This window comes from Mytilus californianus, unplaced genomic scaffold (genome assembly GCF_021869535.1).
Source record: "Mytilus californianus isolate M0D057914Y unplaced genomic scaffold, xbMytCali1.0.p SCAF_1, whole genome shotgun sequence".
Classification (NCBI taxonomy): domain Eukaryota; kingdom Metazoa; phylum Mollusca; class Bivalvia; order Mytilida; family Mytilidae; genus Mytilus; species Mytilus californianus.
In genome coordinates, this window is record NW_026262581.1 from 16935375 (window position 1) to 16952464 (window position 17090).

At 30.8% G+C, this 17090-nt stretch overlaps 1 protein-coding gene across 3 annotated transcripts in view; it reads left to right on the plus strand.

Moving 5' to 3' along the window:
* Positions 1-17090, plus strand: part of LOC127700073 (transient receptor potential cation channel subfamily V member 5-like) — a 76227-nt gene that overhangs the window by 24366 nt on the left and 34771 nt on the right. For all 3 annotated transcript variants that reach the window (XR_007981420.1, XM_052203542.1, XM_052203552.1), the window contains exons 5-6: positions 5772-5926; positions 6658-6801. Coding sequence is in view for 2 of the 3 variants with exons in the window: in XM_052203542.1 (XP_052059502.1) it covers positions 5772-5926; positions 6658-6801 (299 nt within the window). In the remaining variant the exon portion in view is untranslated. The remainder of the gene's footprint in view (positions 1-5771; positions 5927-6657; positions 6802-17090) is intronic.

The following is a 17090-nucleotide window of genomic DNA, read 5'->3' on the forward strand; positions in this document are numbered from 1 at the left end:
AAAGCATGTAAGGATTGTAAGGTGTACATGTCTTTCTAGCAGGGTTCATCTGACCTTGACCTCAATTTCATGGTTCATTGATCAATGTTTACTTTTCCTGGTTATGTTTGTTTCTTAGATACTATGTTTAATAGGTCAACTATATTTAAAGCATATTTGGTGTATGGATTGATTGTAAGGTGTACATGTATTTCCAGTTTGGTTTATCTGACCTTGACCTCATTTTCTTTGATCATGTTAAGTTTATGTGATAGTTGTAGAAAAGCTTTATATCTAGGACTATCAACATAAAATCAATTGTCAGTAAGGAAGACAAGACATTTCAGCGTGTGCACTTTTGTTAAATGAAATATTTGATGTGAGCTAATGTTAAAACATAATCATCTGTACGTATGTAGAAAAATTTGAGTGACCATTTGAAATATCTTACTGTTGTCTGTAATCTGCTGGTAGATCTCAAATGTATATTTATCAATGTGTACTTGGCTACATGACTCACTATTATAAATATAATGTAGAATTCAATCTGCAATAATTGAATATATTAGTTTAATGACAATGATTGTATGTTATACTCTTTAATATTTTATTGCTAAAATATCATTAATTATGTTATAGTTTTATGAATAAGTACATTTATTTATGGTACTTCAGAGACCAAAATACTTTACCTGATAACTTGCTTTAAATTGAGTCCTTTCATCCTTACATGGTAGATTAGAAACCAGGAGTGAGTTTCACAAAATATCTTGCGCCTAAAGTTGATTGTTAGTCTTACACAATTCAGTTTACTTATGATCAATTTTAGTCGTAATATTTTTTGTAAAACTCATTCCTGATACTTATAGTTTTCTTTATCATTGTTCAAAGGGTCAAGAATGTTTTGAATGTCAAGCTCTACCTTTCTTCTATTATTATCAAAACTATCAGATGTCTCCTTACAGGAATTATGACCCTTTAATGACATTTTTTTTTACCATATTTAGAGTTTCTCTATTTACAACAGAAGTATGTAAAATGAACTTAATATTTTCAGAACACATTTCTCTGTGTTTCTAAACAGTATTACTATTTTTAGTAAGCTGCTTGATAGTGATGAGTGGTTTTGGGATTTGTCAGACACTAAATTCTGGTTTTTGTTATTTTTTTTTTTTTAATTTTTATGAGCACTTCAAAACATTGGAGAATTGTATAAGGTATTGCAAGTTGGTAAAAAGTGAGTATACACTTGGTTTAAATTGTTTTCATTAACTTAAACATTGAAACATATGGATCAAGAATTACTGAATAGAATCTTTGGATTATAATGTCTGGGCTTGAAATCGACTTCTCATAGTTCTCATTAAGGTCATATGTACCAATAATAGAAATCATTTTGTTGGATTTAAACACCTTGATTTCAATATAAAAAAGATCATTTCATGGATTAACCATTTTACATTGGATAATAATTACATTCAGTTATGAAATTTGTCTTTTAATTGAGCAATGAGATTTAATTCTGAAGAGAAATCGAACAATATTTTTTCTTCTATACAAATACAGAAAAGCCTTCGAATGCAATATACGTGACTATTCTGAGCTTCGATTGACGTAAAGATTGTCCTGTTAACATCCACAACATAACAGTGATTTGATTAAGTTTAAATTTCCTGAGTTTTCAATACAAATCAATGCAGACATTATCAGAGGCATTAACCATGGAGCTCATTTTTCTTCCACAACTCAGAAATGAAAGGTTTTTTTTTATCTATTAAATGCAAATTTTGGCAATCTAAATTAATCTGAACATATGAATGATGTCATTGAAATTTTAATTTTGAATTAATTTTTTTAAAGACCATTAAGTTGAGAATTTGGCCGAGTTAAGTCAAAATGTCTTGACTGAATAGAAATAATTGGTTTTGGAAAAATACCAAACTGTTGACTTTCTTATAAGGCAGTAATATCTTCCTTTCGTTAGTGTTTTGTGTATTCTGTAATGCAAATAAGTTAAGAGGTTTTTCTTAGTTTTCTTTTTTTGTTTTTAGTTTTTTTCTCAACTGTCTGATCAAGATGGGGAAAATTTGAGTACTTTCATATCTAATAAACATGTTTTTATATGATTATTTTGCCTGACCTGTGTTATCAATCTTGTCAGTTGTTTTTTCTGTCTCTTATTGTTATTCCTAAGTGTCTGTCCATCCCATGAAATTTTGGTAACATTTTTTTTCAGGAATTGCTAGTCAGATCTTCCTTAAATTTTATATCAAGCTTCATGTGAGCATTCTTGACCATGTGATGCGCTTTCACATCAATTCCTTCATCAAGTTCCTGTTTCCTGAGTAATATATTCTTACACATAATGTATGAAATATTTTATTGGATTTTCCAAACTATAAATCAGATCTTCCTGAAATTTGGTATCAAGCTCCGTATGAGCATTTGGTATTGTGTGATACCTTTTCACATCTGTCACTTGTAACTTCCTTTTTTTTAGGATAGAGGGGATATTGTAAGTGTGCAATAGATCACAGGATTCAATGTCCTCTCTATTAAATATATCACAACATGGTAAGGCTTGTGATGATTTAAAGTTTGCGATTTAGTATGGGGAATTTCCAGTATGGTGACCTAGATATCTATTTTTGGTTAAATGGTATTGTTTTGTTAGGTCTCATTGACTTTTTCTGCTAATACGTGTATCTTTTACTTCACACAGAAACCAATACTAAAAGTGATATGAGAATTGTTTATATCAACAATAACATATTGCATAATATCAAACATTATCCACAATCTGTCTAGGGGATTGTTTTCTGTTAATGTTTGGAATATTGATAGGTGAACTGATGCAATTAATTGATCAGGATTTCTTTTAAAAAAGGTTGCTTTTTGACTCTGGAGAATATCAGTGACTTTTGTTGTCAAGTGAATTATCCAATTAGTTTCAGTGGTTCAATATTTTCACAGATAAAACAATATCATATCATGTGACAAAGTTACAACATATAAATCTTATTTCTAGCATCAATAGAAATTGCATAATAGATCTAAAAAAAAAAACATTTTCACAAGATATTCTTAACATAGAAAATAAACTATGAGATAAGGTATTTAAAATTCATGACACAAAATCCCAACATGAACTTTACAAAACCCAAAGCAGAGAAATAATGCTTGTATTGCTCTGTTCTTCTCGGAAAGCCACAGTTTTTAAACAGTACAGTATTGTTATGTATTTTTATATTTAACGTTTTTCAGTAGTAGCAAATAAGAATTACTGGACTCTTTATTTATGTGTTTTGCCTGTATACTCTGTAATCTAATAGAAGGCAAGACAAAGTAATTAAATAACAGTTCTCCCGTGTTATCTCCTATGGCTTTTAGCATCATGGCAATGTGATGCTATTTGAAATGATTTTCTTTAGATTTTGTAATGGATGTGATGCTATAATTTCTTGAAAAAAAGATCCTATTTTGAAATTCCAGTTACTTTTATGTTTTATGAGATCACTGTCTCTTATGTTTTCTCTAAAGTATTATGAATGAGTTATCAGTTACTTACTCATATGGTTTTATTCTACTTTTATTCAATACTGCAGTCTTCAAGACAAACTTTTAAATCTACAGGACTGGGGCTCAATTTTTGGAAAATTTTAGTTAGATTCTATTGGCCTGTAGAGATGAATTTTACAGGCCCGAAAACAATTTTACAGGCCTGGGCTGTTAGGCCTGTGGTTAAGCATGAAGACTAACTTATACTTCATGCAAAGATAAAACAGTAAAAGAACAAAATCATTTTTTAGAAGGAACCCTCACATTGAGCAACTAAATCTTTTGACATTTGTAAAATAGTGTGTCATCAGGGATAAAAGTAATTAATTGTCTATTAAGATATTTCAGTTTGGGAAAAAATAAATCATTTCCAAATTCTATTCAAGTTTACTGCCCTCTTGATTGTATAACCCTATACTGTTGGTCACTAAACATCTCCTGTATATTTTGTAATTACATAAAAAATAAAATCAAAATTACGATTAGTATCTTTAGAAATGTGAAAAAGTATTGTCAAAGAACTGGAGATAATTATATCTTAACACGAACAAAGCTAACTTTAAAGTTTAGAATAATTGATTTTGTATTCAAGAAGAAATTTTTGTTTGATGTTTTGGAAGTTTATGTAAAACACATTTATATGAGTATCACGGAATAATGTTAAACCTTTTTTGCACTAAGTCATTAAAATTGAATGTGTTCTACTCCTATTAGAGAAGGCTTTTATAAAAGATTTTTAATGGTTATTTAACACATTCCTTCCTATGGTATTATATATAATAATGAAATGAAAAATTTCATGATTTTATATAAACATTTTTGTCAAAAGATCAGAATCTGTTCATGGAGTTTTGAACACTGGGTCCAGGGATCAAGATTGTCTTTTTCTTCTCCATTCATCCATATTTTTTTTGTGTTCACAGAAAAGGAAGGATGTGACTTAGCAGTATTTATATATATTATACAGTTGTTCAAGCTGAAATGCTCCCTTTCAGCTAATTATTTGGTCTGAAATGAAAAATAAATACCTTCTGTTCGAAAACTATAGACTGAGGTCCGGTATAAAAGTACAGGTTATGTGGTATTTAACTCTTTCCAATTTTCATAAGTATATTTACATAATCTATTTTGTGTCTTTTAATGACGAAAACTGTCAAAACCGATCTCTGTGGGCTAAAATTTTGTTTGGATGAGGTGGAAGTTTTATATATACACTTCGTTGTTAAATCACTTAGAATAGGAATAAAATAACATGTAGGGTATTCATGAATGACACAACAACCCAACACAAAAATACATCTTTATTTTCATTTCTTTGTCCTTATGCAAGAGCTCATTGTATTACATGTAGTGGTTTGTTTTTTAATGATAAATAAAAAGAAAGACAGGAATTAACAGATTAACTGACCACACTAGCTGCCAACTCTTGACTCCTCTGAAAAAATAGACATACATGTAAAAACAAAAATAAACAAAACTGTACAACACATGGTCAAGATAATATGACTTGGTACATGCACAAAATGTGTTGGGGTTAAACCAGTTTGTCAAGCCAACAAACCTCCCCTTTATCTATCTAGACCATATGTTATAAGAATGTTTTTATTTAGACAGATTTATTATATTATCGGACTTTATTTTTTTTTTTTTTTTAATTATAGGTAGGGTACGTTAATGATACCTTATACTTTAAGCTATGCTGAATATAAATTTGGAAAAAACCAAACAAATAAAGCTCAAGATCTTTAAAGAAAATGAACATCTAGTAGTAGTTCTTATCAGTATTAAAAAAATGATAAGCATGAAAAGAGAAATATATTTATATTATTTATTTCAGTTTTGCAAAAAGATTTTAAATATGAATTCCTTCTCCAAAGTGTGAAAAATGGTCCATATTTTAAAAATCAATTTTGAAATGTAAAAAAAAAAGTTTTTGTTATATGAAATTTGAGTTCAATTGTTATGAGACTTGTTGAAATGCAGACCTAATCTCTTCTTCATTCACGGTGATGCATAGCTGATATACACAGACATTGGTTTAGAACCTATTACATTGTGCAAGATGATTTATGAAAAGATTCTTTTCATGTTAATATTTGGGTAAGCAACTAGTTTCTGTTATATAAATTTTGCTTTAATTTGGTAATTGCAGTTGAAACAGCTTTATGAAAATACCAATTACCATATTGGTTTTTAAAAAAGATTATATCATTAACCAATGTTGATATTTCCAGGTTATGCCTACTATGGAGAATATCCTTTGTCTTTTGCTACATGTACTGGAAATCAAGAAATCTATGACTACCTCATTAATAATGGAGCCGATCCTAATCTTCAAGACTCTTTTGGAAACACGTGCCTTCATATGGCTGTAATTCACGATCAAGTTGTAAGTGACTATTCAATTATGACGGGGTGAAATAACAGTAAGTGTTTGTCAAAAAGAAGAGCGAGAACATCTAATAAAAGGGACAATCAAAAAAATGATTCGTCAAAGAATAAACAACAACACCATGGCAAAAAACGAAAACTGACGACAAGACAAACGACACTCTACAATACACTACAATACACTACATAGAAAAGTAATAAACAAGCATCATGAACCGCGTCAAAAATTAAGGGTGATCTCGGGTGCTCCATAAGGGTACAGTCAGGAAGTGTTCAAGTATAGAATCAAAAGGTATTTCAGCATCTGTTACAAATTGAATAGCTTGTCAATGTTATCAAATACTTGTTGTCATAGTCTCAGACATATATCAGTGACATTTCCAGGTAGCTTTAGAAAGAGGGAATATAAGAAAGATACACTTTATACAAAACGTTCTGCTTTCAATAAATAATAATGAAAGGGATTATAGAAATCACTGAAAAATATCCGATGGCACAAGAAATTACATCACCCACCATCACCCAACAATTAGTAACTTAAAACTGTTATGCTTACATTGGATTACATTGAAATAAAAAAAAATTGAAATGAATAATATATTGGACTGAAGTAGAAAATCCTCTTTATACAGTACAACAAATGAGAATTCTTTACATGATATGAAAAATGTGTAGATGCATAAGTTTCTATAAAATAAGGCACAATTTTTATTATTTTTTTTATTTCAGGAAATGTACAAATACCTTGTAAAACACCACAAAAAACCTGCCAAAACAGACATCAGAAACAAAGCCAATCTTACTCCTTTGACACTTGCCAGTAAATTAGGGCGGCAAAAGATATTCAAAGAAATGCTTGAATTAAATAGTTTGGTAAGTAAACCTATCAAAACTGTCAAGGTAGAGTTTTTTAATGTTTCCTTTTTAAAGTTAAAAAATAAGCCTACAACATAAGGAAAACTATCATCAGCAGCTTGTTTGCGCAAAACCATTCGTAGTGTACCTTTCATTGAAGAAATTAAATACAAAATTCTCTTATTTTTCTCCAGATTTACATCATTTGCAAACATCCTTTGGTCAACCAGCGCTAAATTGATGTCAATGGTAGTAAAACCCAGAATTCAGGATACATGTATTAAAATCTGTTGACAGCCGATGTTATTCATGACAAAGAAACTTTACAATCAGCTGGTACCATACATGAACAAAATCATTCCTGTTATCTCATGAAATACTGTTTACAATATTTTTTTGAATTTACAGAAAAATGTAAGGGTCTTTCTCAAAATACATAAAAAGTACTTGTGTAAAAGCAGTATGAGGACTATTTAGTATGGCGTTCATTATCACTGAACTAGTATATATTTGTTTAGGGGCCAGCTGAAGGACGCCTCCGGGTGCGGGAATTTCTCGCTGCATTGAAGACCTGTTGGTGACCTTCTGCTGTTGTCTGTTCTATGGTCGGGTTGTTGTCTCTTTGACACATTCCCCATTCCATTCTCAATTTTATTTAAATATCTGATTCTGTTCTCTATTGTAGTTTTTATGAATCAAATCAATTCTGTAGTCATTGAGGGGTCAAATCAATACATTATTTAACTATCCCTAGAGTAATATAGATAAAAAATGAATTGACCCATTTATCAGTCGTGTTTAATTAATGTCAGGCTTACTCTATCGATTCCTCAGTTTTGTGATGGTATGATCATATTAAAAATAAACTTATAATTGTTATTGCCTAGTTAATGCCTACACATTGTGTAAACAAATTGTAAATAAAACCAATATTAAGTATCCCTTCTGGATTCGTTTTTAAGCCAAAAGTACATAGATTTTGTATTTTTTGTCAATGTTAAATTGATAATACTTAAGGTAATTTGAAATTTTGAAATTTTGAAATTTTTATTTTTGTTTTTTGTTAGTTTTGGTTTTTTCTTTACTGAAAATTGATTTTCATGTTTCATTGTATATAGACAAATTGTTTAAATAGGTAAAGCATACCAGATTTAATTTTTAAAGTTTGAATTAATAACTTCTTTATCCCCATTATTTATTCATACCTGGTACTGAGTTTTTTCAACATACAAAGTATATATAGTTATATCTGTATATCAAGCCTAAATTACGCTATTTCAATTAGAGAAGAGATGCATTTGATGCATTTATGTCTGTGGTTTTAATCACATCTTTTAAATACTATCCATGATTCAGCATTTTCAGATACTTAGGCCAAAAAAAAATATATGTCTGTTTACGGTTACCCTACTTTTGAGCGCCGACCCTAAGTCATTTTATTTCCGTCGTAAAGTGAAAAATAAACTGAACTTGTGTCAAAAGTGAAGTTAGTGTTGCCAATAATATAAATCAATTGCCTGATACATCCCAATATTCACAATCGTGAATATGATAGCTGTTTTAGGGAAATTCGCGACTCGTGTAATGAAATAAACACTTTGCTGCCATTTTTTCCCCAACCTATAACCAAGGGAAATAATCTAATCATTAAAAATACGGGTAAACTCGGCCCATGATCAACTTGGACCACAACAAGATGAAACCGCATGACTCAAAATCATGTCACAAAAATAAAATAAAAAATAAAATAAAATGGAAATACCAACCTACCTACCCTATTTTTTTAAAGTATGTAAACCTTAAACATGTTAAACAGACATATATTTTATTTTGGCCTTATGATATAATCAGCTACCTTATCATATATTATGAAGCTTGAAATAGTGACCAATTCCAGCAGCTCATCCCTATCACTCTTTACATAGAAATCCCCCCCCCCTCCCCCCCCCCCCCCCCCCCCCCCCCCCCAAAAAAAAAAAAACAAACAAACAAACAAACAAAAAAAAACCACACACACAATCCATTATTAATACCTTATGACCAGTGACTCATATATTTACAGTACAAGGTACTCTCTCAATTTTACAAAATTGAAGTACTATCAAACCTGTAGTTGAAGTTCACCCTTGGGGTAAGAGAGGGGACCTTAGAATTAAGGTTCAAAATGTAAGGATATATCTACAGTGGGACAAGAAGAGGGTGACCTGACAAGACACAGGTTTTTGCTAAATAGAGGTGACCTATGGTCTATTTTGACAATGGCGGGGGTAGGGGTGTTAAGCCCCACACATTTTGTGCATGTACTGATGTAAGTTTTACAGATTGAAAAATGGTAAATTTTGGATGTTGGTAAACTTTGGCAATGTTAATACTTTAAAGCTACCTTTTACAATATTTGGGATTAGTTAAAAATATCAGTGATTTCTCCACTTAGTTATAATTAAATCAGATTACAGGATTACTGCATTTATTTATTTAACATTTTTCATTGTTTATGTGGTCTCAATAGAAATTATTTTAAGTATTGTTTCTTAATCAGATTTGAATTAATCCTTGTTAGCTTTGAAAATTGATTAGAAAATAAACTGTGCAGAAAATCCTGTTATTTTGTAACTAATGTGCTTTTTAAGATGGATTGAAAACTACATGCTACAAACATAATTCAATATCCATAACCAGTGCAGGTCCCAGTACTTAAAAATTAATAAAGATTATATGTCAATGTTAGAATGTTGATATCAGTTCAGTATTATGGCTTTGGTTCTTTGTAAATGACTTTCTAATGAAAATTCAACATACCTTTATTGATAAATAATGTTTGAACAGGGTTTTCAGCAGGTTTTTGGTCCATTATTCATAATAGTTTCAATTTTTGTTTTGAAAATGACTTGTTAATTTGAAACAATACCCAGAAATTTGATTAAGACTTATAAAAGTGCAAATAAAAATCCTGAAAGTTGATCATTAAAAAACAACATAATCAATTTCTTGTCCAGTATTGACCATGTTGACCTTTTCCACTTGTTAAAGCCAGTATCAAGTGTCGAAGTGAAATACTTTTAATTAGTTTTTGCAAAGTAAATTCAGACTTGCATTAGTAAATTTATGTCCCAAGAAATAAATGAAAAAGGACCGAATTACATATATTGTAATAAAAAATGAATTTTTCGGTAAATCTGATAAAAACTGGAAAATAGTTTATCACTTGCATTAACTGCTGATTCTTTCAAATATAATATTAGATTTGTATTATAACATTGAATGAAAATATTTGGAAGCAGTTGGGATGTCTGTTTTTTTATGTGATAGTGAAAAATGATGACAGGATATTAGAGAAATATATAAATCAGTACAACAGACCAAACTAACCTGAAAAAAATAGACGAACAAACAATGATGAACAACACATGGTCCAGAAAGCCTGCCTTGATATGGGCCAAAAATGTGGGGGGTAAACAAGTTTTATATGCACAAAACTCCCCTTTGCCCTATCTAGACCATATGTAATAAAAGTAAGGCACGCAAAAAACCTGCCAAATTCATTATGTTGGCACCATAGAGGTTCTTTCTTACATCCAATATACATCAAACATGGCCTGCTGCTGGAGTACAAAGAGTGCATAATCCATATTCATTTTCAAGGTCAGTTGTGAAAGCTCCACATCACAACATTACTAGTAATTAACATTCAAGGTCACAGCATGACTTAGGAAAGTAGTGCTTCTAAGCTCTATACCACTGCATTATTGCATCTAGTTTTCGTCATTATTCAATACTTGGCCATTTGGAGAGCTTATTAAATTCCTATTTGATTTAAATGTATATGCTATGGTCCCTAGAGCAAGGGTACTGCAATCTTTTTTGTTTGAAAAATGGTGGTATTTACAGATTAAAAAAAATCAAATTATTTGTGTAGCATCATTTTGAGTGTATTGATATAATAATGCAGATCCTTGATTACATGGAAATCCAAATGAACAAGTTTTTATATGCCTGTTTATGGGACGTATTATGGTAGACTGTTGTCCGTCTGTCCGTCCGTCTTCAACATGTCAGACATTTACTCAAAAAACACTTCAACCAATTTCCATAGAACTTTAAAGAATTGTTCATATCTATTGATGTGAGCTCCCTTTTGTTTTTTATAAAATTTAGATTTTACGTTTCTGAGTGATTCATTAAAAAAGGGGGATTTTCAAGTTTTCGTACAATAACTCAAAAATGCTTTCAGTAGTTCTTATGAAACTTTGGAGAATTGTGTATATCTATTGATGTAAGCTCCCTTTCAATTTTTGTAAATTTTGGATTTTACCTTTCCGAGTTGTGGGATTTTATTCATAGAAAAGGGGTGATTTTCTAGTTTTCGTACAATACCTTTAAAGTGCTTTGAGCAGTTTTCATTAAACTTTGGTGATTGGTTTATATCAATTAAGATAACCTCCCTTTAGTTTTTCACAAATTTCTGATATGACATTGAGAAGTTATTGAACTTTATTCGTAAAAAATGCGACCGGCGTATCATGCGCTCATGGCGCAGCTGTTTATTTTCATTTCTTAACCATTCTTAGTTGTTTCAAGAGGAATAAGTAAGTTATTTATTTGCTACAGTTCTGGATGCAGTGATACACAATACGTTCTTTATTGTATCAGTAATAAGTTTCTTCTAGTTGTATTTATCATGTGTTATTTAGTTAATTTTAAAAACAAAATGATAATAAATTTAACCAATTACTTGGCGCCAGAATTGAGAACTAATATCCAATCTGGACTTAATGCTGCTATCAAACCTAATGAAAGGAAGCTAATTAGAGATTGTACATTACACATATAAAAAGGAGTTTGTTTAGAGGGAACAGTTACAGATATTTAACCGAAATTTTAAAAACAGGAAACCGCAAAAGCATCGATTTCCTTTTTTATATAGTCGCTGCCTTTCCAGCGCTACCTTGCTTTGATTTTCAAACAGGAAATGCAGCACTCTCACCCAAGATCTTCTTCTTTTGATTGAATTGAATTTTTTCATAAAAACTTAAATTGAAATACACTGACTGTGTATTTTGTATCTTGTTGTCCCTTTAAAGAAATGATATGAATTATAAATAAATCAATTTCCAGTTTGGAATCTAGAGGTAATCAATGTCAACATTAAATGATAGGTAAAGCACTTGTCTTCCATTTATCTGGTAGCATTTAAAGCTCCATGTTTAGAAAGGGTGTATTGATTAAAAACATGGAATTACCAAGCAACAGAAAACCAGAAGATTTTGACTACATGTGTAAATATCAGATCAAAGAGGTCACTACTTGTGACAGGCTTAATAAGACAATTAAGAATTTGAGGATCTTTCAAATATTTAATAGAGATTTAAATGTTTTTCTTCAAATAAACTTTAAATAAATGATTTATTGTAATCAAGTTTTAAGTAAATAACTACTCTGTACTAAAGTAAGGAACTTGCAATAAGGGGGACATATTCTGGTGGGGTGTGTCTACATTTCATCAACAAAAATAGATCAATGGGCTGAGTACAGATTTAACAGTTCATAAAGGCATTGTGCATTTGCAATTTATTTTTTTTTGTCAGAGGTATCTTCAGGGCTTCCCATAGCAAAACATGGACTTTTCCCTTTCTCTATACAAGCTCTATAAGGGTATGAAAAATACAATACTTTATCTGCAATTCCTCCTAACTTATTGAATAGGTTTCAGTAAATCTCTCTGAGATATTTCATTACACAATGCCATCAAACACATATTTATTGATACAATGATTTTTGGGCTTACAATATCAAGAATGTACATTGCCATTTTTCCCCCAAAAGACTAGTAATTATACGACCGCAAAAATTTTGCGGTCGTATATTGGTATGATGTTGGCGTCGTTGTCGCCGTCTGAAGACACATTGGTTTTCGCACTTTAACTTAGTTTAAGTGAATGGATCTCTATGAAATTTTACCATAAGGTTAAATACCACAAAAGGAAGGTTGGGATTGATTTTGGGGGTTATGGTACCAATAGTTCAGGAATTAGGGGCCAAAAAGGGGCCAAAAATAAGCATTTTCTAGTTTCCAGATAATAACTTGTGGAACAGTGTATGGATCTCTCTGAAATTATACCACAAGTTTCCATACCACAAAGGGATGGTTAGGATTTGCTTTGGGGGGTTATCGCTCAAACCGTTTAGGAATTAGGGGCAAAAAAGGGGGAAAAACAAGGTTGTCCTGGTTAATGGACAAATACTTTAGTACAAAACATAATTTAAGCAGTGTAAGGGAGATAAATCAAATACATCATTTGAATTACCTCCCTTACACTGCTTATAAATTATGTATAAAGTAATGGTTAATGAACAATGAAGACATAAAACAGTGTAAGGGAGGTAATCCAAATCCAACGTTTTAAATTATGTTTAAAGAAATGCATATTTATAAAGGAAGACCAGTAAAAATATCTGCACATGCTGCATCTTTTTTTTTTTACAAAAAAATCCATATGAAAGATTTGACGCACCATATTTTAAATTCTATTATAAAATAGATTAAGTTAGCACTATGGTAAATATAAATGGGTAATTATGGTTGCAAATTCCATTGGAAATTTGAATTGAGATTATGACCATATCTTGAGGGAAAGAATTTTTGGGGGGAAAAAGGAGGGGGAGGGGGGGGGTTAAAAAGAAATTGTGAGGGGGCAATTTTTTCTCATTTCAGATTTCAGATATTAAAAAGAATTATTCTTCAAATATTATTTTTTTTTCCAATTTCAAATATTGAAAAATTTCAAGAAGTAATCTTTAATGGCACAGTATGGCGCATTAGATTTGTAAAATCTTTGACCACATTTATTTATTTGTTATGCTGAATCTGACCATGTATTTAGATTTTTAATTTTGGGTCCAGTTTTCAAATTGGTCTACATTAAGGTCCAAAGGGTCCAAAATTAAACTTAGTTTGATTTTAACAAAAATTGAATATATGGGGTTCTTTGATATGCTCAATCTAAACATGTATTTAGATTTTTGATTTGGGCCCAGTTTTCAAGTTGGTCCAAATTGGGGTCCAAAATTAAATTTTGTTTGATTTCAAGAAAAATTGAATAAATGGGGTTCTTTGATATGCTGAATCTAACCATGTATTTAGATTTTTTATTTGTGGGCCCCGCTGTGAAATTGGTTCATATTGAGGTCAAAAGGGTCCAAAATTAAACTTTGTTTGATTTCATCAAAAATTGAATTATTGGGGTTCTTTGATATGCCAAATCTAACCGTGTATTTAGATTTTTAATTTTTGGTCCCGTTTTTTAAATTGGTCTACATTAAGGTCCAAAGGGTCAAAAATTAAACTTAGTTTGATTTTAACAAAAATTGAATTCGTGGGGTTCTTTGATATGCTGAATCTAAACATGTGTTTAGATTTTTTATTATGGGCCCAGTTTTCAAGTTGGTCCAAGTTGGGGTCCAAAATTAAACTTTGTTTGATTTCAACAAAAATTGAATAAATGGGGTTCTTTGATATGCTGAATCTAACCATGTATTTAGATTTTTTATTTGTGGGCCCCGTTATCAAATTGGTCCACATTGAGGTCAAAAGGGTCCAAAATTAAACTTTGTTTGATTTCATCAAAAATTGAATTCTTTGGATTCTTTGATATGCTGAATCTAACCATGTATTTAGATTTTGGATATTGGACCATAATAGGTAAATTAAAAAAAATTAAGTTCTTAGACCACATTCATTCTGTGTCAGAAACCTATGCTGTGTCAAATATTTAATCACAATCCAAATTCAGAGCTGTATCAGGCTTGAATGTTGTGTCCATACTTGCCCCAACTGTTCAGGGTTCGACCTCTGCGGTCGTATCAAGCTGCGCCCAGCGGAGCATTTTATTTTTAATCTACAATGCCTTCTTAAGCAATGAATGATTTCAGTGAACCTCTCATAGCATCTCAGTAGCTATGCATCATTGCAAGTTGGTTTATTTATACAATAGTTCAAGAAAAGTACAAAAATGCTGTTTTTGAGATGAGTGTTTTCTTATTCAAAGAAAATAATCTATAAAACTGAATTGTGACTTTTTGTCCTGTGACTTTTTGTCTGTGACTTTTTGTCCTATGACTTTCTGTCCTACATTCTTCATCCATGTCCAGTGCACAATGTTAAAACAATATTGTCGACATCGCGATATTTACAATGTCAACACGATATCGTGTTTACATTGTAAACATCGTGATGTATACAATGTTGTAAAGATATTGTGTTTACATCGTTTACATTGCGATATCAACAATGTTAACACTATATTGTGTCAACACCTTTTATATTGTAACAGCTGTTTTATACTGTTTACATCGTTTACATCGTATACATCGCGATGTAGTGATGATGTAGTGTTTACATCGTTTACATTGCGATATTAACAATGTTGACAAGATATATATTTTCAATATCGTTCACATTGTAACAATTCTTATATACTGTTTACGTCTTTGACATCGTTAACATAGCGATGTATTCAATGTATTATCAATATCGTGTTTACATCGTTTGCATTGTAGCCTATGCACGATATAGTGTTAACATTATTTATAATGTGTGAAATGTAATAAAATGTTTACATCATTTACATCGATATATTACAATTTATTAACGATATATTATTGATTACAAATGTGTATCTTTTTTGTAACTGGATAACACTACGGAGATGTCAGTCTATATTCAGGAAACTGCCGGGTATATACTGTATTTTTGTACCCCAAAATGGAACATCAACAATGTCATCATAGCAAAAGTTACTATGTGACGTAGTCTTAAGCTATGCAGAACACATAAAGAATGTAAGAGGCTCTCAGAGGAAAAAAAATGGCGTGTATCCGTCAATAATATGCTTTTAATTTTAAACCACGCTATTTACACATTCAATACTTAAGTAATGTCTTAAAGTGCTATCACAAATTATTGCATATATGATAGAATTATTTTCACAGCAAATTACAAAATCATTTACATATGCAGAAAATATCAAGTTGTTTTTTCAGTATTTGTTGTTGTTAAAAACATACATAGAAAATACAAACGGTATACATGAAATCTAAAAACTTTATTGAAAAATATCAATGAAATATTTGAAAAGATGGAAAACTTGTATTTAAAAGAATTACACAAAATATTAAGAAATAATAAACATGTACTGAATATATATACTGCGTGGTGAATGTTGAACAAATACCTGATATTGATTAAAAAAAAGGCAGGGATAATCAGTAATATATGTGTAGTTCGGGTTTCAGACAGAGTATATAATATGACATTCCCGGCTTAGGGTTTATACGTTGTGAACGATGTAAACAGAAAGGTGTAGATTTCATGTTCAACGTAAACACGATGTTGACACGATATTGTCAACATCACGATGTATACGATGTGAACGATGTAAACACAAAGGTATAGACTTTGTATACAATATAAACACGATATTATTAACATTGCGATGTGAACGATGTGAACACAAAGGTGTAGACTATATATACAACATAAACATGATGTTGACACGATATTGTTAACATTGCGATGTTTTCGTTGTGAAGGATGGAAACACAAAGGTATAGACTTGTTACACAACATTAATACGATGTTAACGATGTGAACGATGTAAACATGATATTGTCAACTTCACGATGTATACGATGTGAACGATGTGAACAGAATAGTATAGACTCTATATACAACATAAACACGATGTTGACACGATATTGTCAACATCACGATGTATACACTGTGAATGATGTAAATACAAAAGTATAGACTTGGTACACACCATTTATACCATGTTGACGATGTGAACATGATATTATCAACATCACGATGTATACGATGAGAACGATGTTAACACAAAGGTATAGACTCAATATACAATATAAACACGATGTTGACAAGATATTGTTAACATCGCAATGTATACGATGTGAACGATGTAAACAGAAAAGTATAGACGCTATATATACAACATAAACACGATGTTGAAATGATATTGTCAACATCATGATGTCTACAATGTGAACGATGTAAACACAAAGGTACAGAACATATATATAGATAGGATACAATGTAAACACAATGATGACACGATAAAGTAGACATTGCGATGTTGACAATATCGATAAAACACCGTGCACTGGACATACTTCACATTCTTAAGTTTAACCTTTGTCGACCATAAGCCCCAAAATAAGTTTTCATTCTCTAACTTTAGTTTGCCTCAACCAAATGTTATCAAACTTATACACAATGCTTATTATCACTAAAC